The sequence below is a fragment of the Oncorhynchus gorbuscha genome, linkage group LG21, assembly GCF_021184085.1.
Source record: "Oncorhynchus gorbuscha isolate QuinsamMale2020 ecotype Even-year linkage group LG21, OgorEven_v1.0, whole genome shotgun sequence".
In the NCBI taxonomy this organism is placed as follows: domain Eukaryota; kingdom Metazoa; phylum Chordata; class Actinopteri; order Salmoniformes; family Salmonidae; genus Oncorhynchus; species Oncorhynchus gorbuscha.
Window position 1 is genome coordinate 14578877 of NC_060193.1, and position 9542 is coordinate 14588418.

Below are 9542 nucleotides of genomic sequence, written 5' to 3' on the forward strand. Positions count from 1 at the left end.
CAACAAGAGCATAACCGATAAAAACTAAATTAGTAGATGTACTCCTTTGCATGAGTACATTGATAGAATTTATACTTTAGCTTTGAAGGCAGGTTTGAAACCTGTGATCAAAATGACAATTGCGGGGGTAGTGGATGAAATAGAGCAGGAGGCTTTGATTGTCTAAAATAACTACACTCACTTGGCAGATGTGCGAGAGGTTAATGCGGCCACAGGGGAAGTCACTAACTATAGTTTCAATGGCCAAGGTAAGAGAAAGAAACGTAGAGAAAAACATCAAAGCATATGGGGTGAGATCCCTGTTTTAGATGTGGGGCCGTTGGGCATTGGAAGTTTGAGTGTAGAGTGGGAATGGAGCCTGCTGCATTCGGAGGAAATGTTGCCATGTAAAGCGTTTGCCTCTCTTTCAAAAGAGCAGCAACAAATCCTTCTGAAAGTAGTGGGACAAGAAAATTACACACAGCGGTGTATGGCTTTGGTTCGATCGATAATGGTTCATATAGATGACAGTTTCTATGTGAATGAAGACGTAGGAAACCACGTTTTACATAACTTTTTAATAGATGCCAGGGATCAAATGTCACAAATTCCTTATGAGAAATTGGCTAAATTTGCCACAGGAAAAAATATTTTGGGTTCAAGAATCTAGGTGAAATGCCAGGGAGATGGATTCTAAAGAGGTAACTAACTTAAATTCTGGCCAAACTGTCACAGCTGTTTGAAAAAGAGGACCAAGGTGCAGCGTGGTAAGTTTTTCATGATTTTTAATCAACCTGAACACTAGAACAAAAAATAACAAAGTGGAAAAACAAAACAGTTCTATCTTGTGCAAACACACAAAAACAGAAAATAACTACCCACAAAACACAGGTGGGGAAAAGGCTAACTAAGTATGGTTCTCAATCAGAGACAACGATAGACAGCTGCCTCTGATTGTGAACCACACCCGCCCAAACACACAGAAATAGAAAACATAGAACACAAAACATAGAATGCCCACCCCAACGCACACCCTGACCAAACCAAAATAGAGACATAAAAAAGATCTCTAAGGTAAGGGCGTGACACAAACACTCCTGGCAACTCAGAAAACCTTGGGGGATTTAATATCATGAGACATTTTGTCATTTATTCTGAAAAATATTTACATGTTATGTCTTATTCTGAAATAGATTCCTAGAACGGACAAAAGGGTGGAGGGGTCACGAGGAATTAGCATAGGGGTTACCAAAGCTAAAAATGAACTTAATTTTTTTTTAGTTCATGAACATGGTGGTTATGAAAAAAAGAAACCAGTGAAACGTTAGACTCGGTGGAAAGATAAGGGTGGTACATGCTAAATAAAGGATTAAAACAAATGTTAAATGATTGGATTAAGGACAGTTTCAGGACCACCATTGAGGTGCCAGGACAAAGAAGAGCTTGGGATGGGAGGGCCAAGAGAGCTGAGGTGGCAGAACGGAGTGCTCAGGTTGGGGTATAGGGTTTGAGCATGGCCTGAAGGTAGAGAGGGGCAAGTTCCTCTTGCTGCGCCGTAGGTAAGCACCATGGTCTTGTAGTGGATGCAAGCGTGGACTGGAAGCCAGTGGAGTGTGTGGAAGAGCGAGGTGACATGAGAGAACTTGGGAAGGTTGAAAATCAAGTGGCTGCAGTGTTCTGGATAAGTTGCAGGGGTTTGATGGCACAAGCGGGGAGCCCAGCCAATAGTGAGTTGCAGTAGTCCAGACGGGACAGGACAAGTGCCTGGATTACGACCTGCACCGCTTCCTCTGTGAGGTATGGTTGTACTCTGCGGATGTTGTAGAGAATGAACCAGCAGGACCGGGTCCCTGCTTTCATGTTTGCATAGAACAAGTTCATCGGACTTTGGGGATTTAGAAAAATTCAGTCAATTTCAGTGCGTTCCAGACAACTCTGAAATAAACAGGGAAGAATCTCCAACTGGGAAAAATAGTTTTGAATGGTCATCCAATTTGGAATTACAAGTTGGGAACCCTGGCCTCTTTCTCAAGATCCGACTTTCTGATCTGAAAATCACAGAAGTCATGTTTTTACTTAGTTTTTAACCGAGTTCCCAGTTGTCTTCAAAGTACCAAAAGCATTACAATGTTTTCAATCTGTGTACTGCAGGGTTAAACCAATAGTTGTTGAGCACAGATGTGGGTATGGGAATCATAATGGCAGTTCCACTGATTTATTGCTTCATGAAAGAGGGAGGAGCTTACAGTACAAAATGCAACCTGAAACCAAGGAAACTCATTAGATCACTCCCCCCCCCCAGAAGAAAAATAATTCTGTTTGGTTGTTGCGCTGCAGACACAGAAAGGTGAGTTTCAAAGGAATACTTTTGACAAGACTAACAAAGGTTTGTCAAATGTGAACTATGCTTTACCATCCCCATGTGGAATTCTTAAGGCCTTTTAGTCAAATGTTGTGTTTGGAACTATGTGGGAATTTACCATTTGTGAAGTCTTGCATACCAGATGGATGCATTCACATGCTTCTTACTCGTTGAGAAACGCTGATTGGCTAATGGCCAAGATGTTGTGTAAAACATGAGGTACAGCTATCATGCTTGTGAACAACTTAGTCTTAAAAATATATGGGTTTCATGTTTTTGTTGCTGCATTTAACTACTGAAAATGCAGTTGTCAAGAGAATTTCCTTTTGTTGGTGAAAGCATGTGGGAGATCAGGATGAGTGACACGTTTCCTATTGGTACTAAATAATTGGCGGGCTGTTCAAGTGTGTGTGTGTGGTAAATTCACTTTGTTATGAGAGCAGCACAACGAGTGAATCTGTTGTCGCCTACAATGCTGTGTGTGCAAGGTTGATTACACTTATTTTTGGAGCAGTTTAACCATTTATTGCAACAATCGTTTAAAGATCTAAAAGCAATGGTTGCCAATAAAATATACACTACCATTCAAAAGTTTGGGATCACTAACAAATGTCTGTTTGTTTAACCTCTTAAGAATTACCCCCTTTCAATTTTCACCTAAAATTACATACCCAAATCTAACTGCCTGTAGCTCAGGCTCTGAAGCAAGGATATGCATATTATTGGTAGCACCCACATTATTTGAGGGATCTATTTTTACTCTGTGCTCAAATATTATTAAAAGATTTTGGTGTTCTCAAATGTGACTTTTGGTCATAATGTTAATATTTAAATGTTTTTTTTTTTTTACAGGCTAGTCACTTTATATAATGGTGTGTCTGTGCCACTATGAAATGACAGACTAATTCATTTGAAACTTAAAGGGATTGCAATGTTTTCTAACCCTTTGCCCACAGCTTGAAGAGATGGCCTTGTCAATTTCAGAGGACCAGTTCCTGTGCTGCATCTGTCTTGGTGTTTTCATCGACCCAGCCACAATCCCGTGTGGACACACCTTTTGCAAGCCTTGTCTCGAGGCCTATTGGCACACGAGAGACACTGCGATCTGTGCTCTGTGCAAGACTAGCTTCACACCAGCCCCCAACATCCAGGTCAACATGGTCATGAGAGACCTTGTGGAAAGCTTCAAGGGGGCAAGTGGAGGGGACGAGGTCGTCGCCCAGTCGTTGGCTCCGGGAGAGGTCTCCTGTGACATATGCATCGGAGACAGGATGTCCAAGGCTGTCAAGACCTGCCTGGTGTGTGTGTCGTCGTACTGCCTGGAGCATGCAAGGGTCCACAATGCCCGGTTTTCCAGGCACCAGCTCGTCAGACCGCTAGCTAACCTGGAGGAAAGGATGTGTCCGACCCACAACAGGCTCCTGGAGCTTTACTGCTGCTTTGACAAGACCATGTTGTGTGTGGCGTGTGACTCTCACCAGGCGCCGGCCCACCTGGTTGTGACTATGCGGGTAGAGTTCTTGCTTCAAAAGGTAAGAATGAGTTTTGGAGCAACTGTTCATCAATCCAAGGTTGTATTCATTAGTCACCAAATGGAAGCAAACTGACTTAAACCAGGAGGGACTACCTGAACTTGTCCAATAAATGCTTGTTTTTGTTTTCCGTTGTGTTATATTTTGCGTTATCCTTGGTTCTGAGCTGTATTCCGTATGACACACTATAACAAATTTGTAACAGAACATTGTTTACCAATTGGAATAGTTTGGGTAGTTGTCCCACCCTGTTTTGGCTCTCTTCATTGGTTTTTCTTTCATTTGGTGCATTAAAAATAATTATTGGGCACCATACCATGTGCAGCTTTTTGTTCCGGCACGAATGCTAACACCTATGGTCTCAACTTCAGGCTCAGCTGGCTAAAGCCAAGACTGTGGTCAAGGAGAAGCTGAAGGCCACTCGGATTGAGGCAGAGAAATTAAACTCTTCAGTCCTACTCTGTGAGGTGACTTCATTTGAATTGGCTATGTTACGCTGTTGTAATTTTGCAATCTTTCGCCATAGAATTCGAAAGTAATTCATTCCAACTTCCCATGGGTCTTACATTGTTCTGCTACTGAAAATGACCATGGCTTGAAGACCGCTCTTTGACCTCTTTGGCGGTGGGGTGGAATGCTGCAGAATGTTTAGAAATGTATAATGTAGAACAGAAAATGTGAAGAATTTGCGTCTGTGCAATTTATTGCATTTCTATCTGCAATTTCCAGAAGGTATCAAATCCCATGAATCCTCACTTCTGTTTAATCTACTTGTAGAATAAAGCAGCAAGGCAAATCAAGTTTGTGAATGCCTTCCACCTAGCCCTGGTCAGCAAGGTGAGTATGCTCTACGATCGCTACAACACTGAGGCCTCGAGGAGAGTGGACGAGCTGGAGAGGACCGCTTCCCATTGGAATTGTGCGCTTGAAGAAGACATTACAGCTCTGATGAGCAGAGTTTTTGCATTGGAGCGAGTGATTGGCTCCTCAGACTCCTTTGAGCTTCTTAATGTGAGTTATTGGGTGTGTTTGACTTTGCGGCTAACTTGAGAGTTGATTGACTGATCTGCAAATCCTTTTATAGCATAAATGACTAAATGTTTTTTGTAGCTCAATCAATTTACCCTGTGAGGAATCATGGTTTAGAATCTTCAGAAATATAGCCTGTCTTACAGTCCCGGTCATGGATGCAACTGGTGGAAACTTCTGGAGACTTCTTCCAGCCAATGCTTACACCAATCTAATACGCTGTAGATTTTGCACACGTCTTTCATCCAACTCGGTCATCGTTGTAGGTGGATCAACATGCGTGTATGATGCATTTGTTTAACTCCATTCATTCTTGCTCTCTCCTTTTAGAATCTTGCCTCTCTCCCTCCTGCTCCTCCAGATGGCATCAGAGGACCATGCAGCGTCAACATCCCCACAGATCTACTTGGGAACCTTGCGGAGCATTTCATGCAAAACATGGCCAAACTACCCAAGATGGGATGCTTCACTACAAATGGCAGTGCTGGCTCAGGTCTGTGTGGACACAGCCATAGTCAGATTATACACAGAATCCTAAACATTAAGAACACCTGCTCATTCCTTGATACTGACCAAGTGAAAGGAATGACTTCTTGATGTCACTTGTTACAATCCCTTCAGTCATTGTAGATGACAATTGAAACATGGCTTGTGTGCTGTTCAGAATGAATGGACAAGACAAAATATTTAAGTGCCTTCGAACAGGGTATGGTAGGTGCTACATGCACCGGAATGTGTATCAATAATAGTCCTCCACCCAAAGGACATCCAGCCAACTTGAGGACTGTGGGAACCATTGGAGTCAACATGAGCCAGCATCCCTATGGGATGGTTATTGACTTTTTGTCAATTTCATGTCCCAATGAATTGAGGCTATTCTGAAGGCATGAGGACCTCTTTCCCCACACCTATTGATGTAATTATATTGAGCCGTACAAAAGTAAAAAATGCATTTGGTCATTACTAAATGATGTATTTTAATGAAGATTTGATTAACACATTTTTGATTCTTCCTCAGTTGAAGGAGATTATGATATCTTTGCAATAGGGGGGGGGGGGGAATCTGAATTAATTCACTGGTCCTCAACTCTGACACTTAAATCAGAGTAGTTACCCTGCCCAGGAGCAGGTTGGTTCTGAAGGATTTGTTGCCTTAAACATTTACCTGACTGGTTATCCCGGGTTGCACTCAGACCTGACCTAAGCCACCTCACAATTCTTCAAACCTGATTAGTAGGATACACCTCTGGTTCTAGATAAGCATTCATAGTTTTGACTACATTACATTTACATTTAAGTCATTTAGCAGACTCTCTTATCCAGAGCGACTTACATGAGACTTGCATGGGCCAGATGTGCAACATTAAACATTTGCAATTGCGTTTTCTAATTGTTACCTTCTGTTTATCCCTCAGAGATTACCTTGGTTAAAGAGTTCACAGGTGAGCTAATGTGTATTCCTGAGTCTGCCTCCATGTTGTGTATTATACACTGCTCAAAACATAAAGGGAACACTAAAATAACACATCCTAGAGCTGAATGAATGAAATATTCTTATTAAATACTTTTTTCTTTACATGGTTGAATGTGCTGACACCAATCACACAAATTACCAATGGAACTCAAATGGATCAACCCATGGAGGTCTGGATTTGGAGTCGCACTCAAAATTGAAGTGGAAAACTGACTTTGCTGTAATGTCCTTAAAACCAGTCAAAATGAGGCTCAGTAGATGAGGTGGTGGATGGTCTCCTGCGGGATCTCCTCCCAGACCTGAACTAAAGCATCTGCCAACTCCTGGACAGTCTGTGGTGCAACGTGGTGTTGGTGGAGGGAGCGAGACATGATGTGCTCAATTGGATTTAGGTCTGGGGAACGGGCGGGCCAGTCCATAGCATCAATGCCTTCCTCTTGCAGGAACTGCTGAGACACTCCAGCCACATGAGGTCTAGCATTGTCTTGCATTAGGAGGAACCCAGGGCCAACCGCACCAGCATATGGTCTCACAAGGGGTCTGAGGATCTCATCTCTGTACCTAATTGGCAGTCCGGCTACCTCTGGCGAGCACATGGAGGGCTGTGCGCCCCCCCCCCCCCCCCAAAGAAATGCCACCCCACACCATGACTGACCCACTGCCAAACCGGTCATGCTGGAGGATGTTGCAGGCAGCAGAACATTCCCCACGGCGTCTCCAGACTGTCATGTCTGTCACATTGGAGTTACATTGTGTTGTTTAAGTGTTAATTTTTTTGTGCAGTGTATTTAGTTCCTGGTGTTGATATCCCTATATGCTCAACTTTGAAAAATGAATTCAACATTTGATTGTAGTTTTCCCCTATCCCTTCTCCTCCTCAGTTGAGGTGACTCCTGACCCCAGCACAGCCCACCCATCGCTCCTGTTCAGAAGGGGGTCCCATGGTTGTGAGATTCGGGTGGACCGGAGCAAGATTGCTAGGACGTTCCCCATGTCGACCCAGCGCTTCACCCAGGTGCCGTGTGTCCTCGCCACCCAGTGGTTCAGCAGCCATCGAGCCTACTGGGAGGTTGAGGTGGAGGACTGGGTTGGAAATGGATCTGATGTGTGGTTTATAGGTGTGGCAACTGAGTCCTCCATGACTTCTCAAGGGGTGAGTGTCACCCCTGGGAATGGGTTCTGGGTCCTGGTACACCGTGAGGGGAGGCTTTGGCCAACCGCTACCACCAACCCTGCCAACAACCCTATGGCCATCGTAACACAAATGAGAAAGGTATGTAGAAGAATAGTTGAATACAGGGCACAAAGGGCGCTCTAGTCTAGTACATTTTCTATGATTGGTGTTTTAAGCTATATAAAATTAATAACTTTCCTTTAAACGTCTTGTTGCCAATAGGGGGTGAAATCCCGGTGAGATATTTGTCCTGGCGAAATAGTTCATTTTAGTTGGCTTCATTCATGTCTTTGTAGCTAGCCTTTTGTCAAGTCTAGATATTTGACATTATTGAAGTGGTGGTTTTGCTTATCTTTAATTTCAAGTCAAATGTACTAAATATCAGAGGGGCAATTTTTCTCATCTACTTTAACTTTTTATTCATGAGCTTCATTACACGTTACAGGCACATGTGGGTGTGTACTTTGACGGGCGGAAGCGACTTGTGTCATTCTACGACATTCATCTCGGTGATCACCTCTACACGTACCAACACGTGCCAACCAATGAAAGACTCTTCCCTGTCTTCAGCCCTGACTACTTCTGTCCTTCATTCAAACACTCCAATCATGCCATGATTGTTAGAACCCACACTGCAACAAACCCCCTATGTGGACGATGATGCTCATTGACAGTCCAATCCTTTTGGGGCAGAGTTCTTGTCAGAATCATTAGAAAATGGTGAATTGAAAAAATGTTTTAGAGGTAGACTTATTGTTCTCTGAATTTCTTTTGTGTGAAGTTTTACAAAATAAAATATATATTTTTATTTACCTCCAGCTCATTCTTTCAGGTAGAAAAAGTACAGCTGTCCCCCTCCCATCTAACAGGACTGTATATTACTACAGTGGCATCGCCTTAATTACCATTGAGTCAAAGTGGGACTAGCTTCTCAAACTTTGCTTCCTCTGTCCTTAATGTCTACATTTTATGTCATTGGATGCGGTCTGAAGGGACCTTGGTCCTCTCCTCAATGGAGTTGCGGAGCCCCGGGAAAGATCAATTGCTCCCTCGTCACTTAAACCATTGCATGAAAACATGTCCCGCTCCTCTGACCTTCTCCTCCAGTGGATTTTGAGAATGAGAGAATGCGTGGACTATGCAATTGAAGCCCTATTTCAGTCCGAGTGTGTAGAACTGGGCACATGTTTTGTATAGACTCTTGCCAGTCAAATCAATTGGTTATCCATTCAGAATGTTGCAGCCCACTTCTCCACATTTGTGTACACTTGCACACCAGCTCATGGATTTAAAAGCATTGGTTCAGTGTGAGCGTTTCCACCTTTTCTGTTAAATCCATTACTGGGAGTGACGTGCACGCTTCATGAGAAGAGATTTATTGGGATGCAATCCATTGGTGAATACCAAACCTCTCCCCTACCAACTCACTCGGCGGGCCCTCCATTAGCACAGGCTGCTGATGAAACTGAGGGTGACTTCCAGGGTGGCAAGGTGATGAATAAACCCTTCAACTTTGGAATATACTATTTGACTTGAGGTGATTAATGTTCCATGACATTCTAACAAAATCCTGTGTTTAAACAAGCTGTTAAAACATATACTGGGAAGTGTTAAATTAAAATGCACTTGTCAGACACGCCTCCATTTGTACTAACTGGCAATTGACACTTCGGCCTATTCATCCCCAGCATCAAACCAGGGTCTACAAATGTGAAAATAGCTTTTCATGTGGTTAAACATTGGTTCAGAATGTGTACGCACAGCAGTGTTCTAGAATATTGAACTGTTGGTTTATTCATTCTCATTGCAGCTCAAGGAATTTCTCCATATCAAAATATTCAAATGAATACTCCCTTACCGGAATCGCGTTGGTTGAGAATTGTGGGGAGTTGCCGATACAGGCTGTGCGTCTATGGATGGTGTTCTGAGCCGTGTCACAATGAGAAACCGGACTATAACGTCTATGGATGGTGTTCTGAGCCGTGTCACAAT

The 9542-nt window shown here is 43.2% G+C and overlaps 1 protein-coding gene across 2 annotated transcripts; it reads left to right on the forward strand.

Moving 5' to 3' along the window:
* Positions 1-2255: 2255 nt before the first annotated feature.
* LOC124008722 (E3 ubiquitin-protein ligase TRIM39-like) lies at positions 2256-8362 on the forward strand. Of its 2 annotated transcripts, XM_046320235.1 has the most exons (8): positions 2256-2326; positions 3298-3873; positions 4245-4340; positions 4651-4884; positions 5233-5395; positions 6318-6344; positions 7258-7649; positions 7996-8362. In XM_046320235.1, exons 2-8 carry the CDS (start codon positions 3307-3309, stop codon positions 8209-8211), a joined length of 1695 nt encoding a protein of 564 aa, XP_046176191.1. In that variant the 5' UTR covers positions 2256-2326; positions 3298-3306; the 3' UTR covers positions 8212-8362. The 2 variants fall into 2 exon arrangements, with proteins under 2 accessions (XP_046176191.1, XP_046176192.1); XM_046320236.1 differs by lacking the exon at positions 4245-4340.
* The last annotated feature ends 1180 nt before the right edge of the window (positions 8363-9542 follow it).

Coding starts and splice junctions, on each gene's coding strand:
- LOC124008722 (XM_046320235.1), top strand. CDS start 3,307: ATGGCCTTGTCAATTTCAGAGGACCAGTTCCTGTGCTGCATCTGTCTT. Junction 5,396..6,317: donor AAATGGCAGTGCTGGCTCAG/GTCTGTGTGGAC, acceptor TTTATCCCTCAG/AGATTACCTTGGTTAAAGAG. Junction 6,345..7,257: donor CTTGGTTAAAGAGTTCACAG/GTGAGCTAATGT, acceptor TCTCCTCCTCAG/TTGAGGTGACTCCTGACCCC.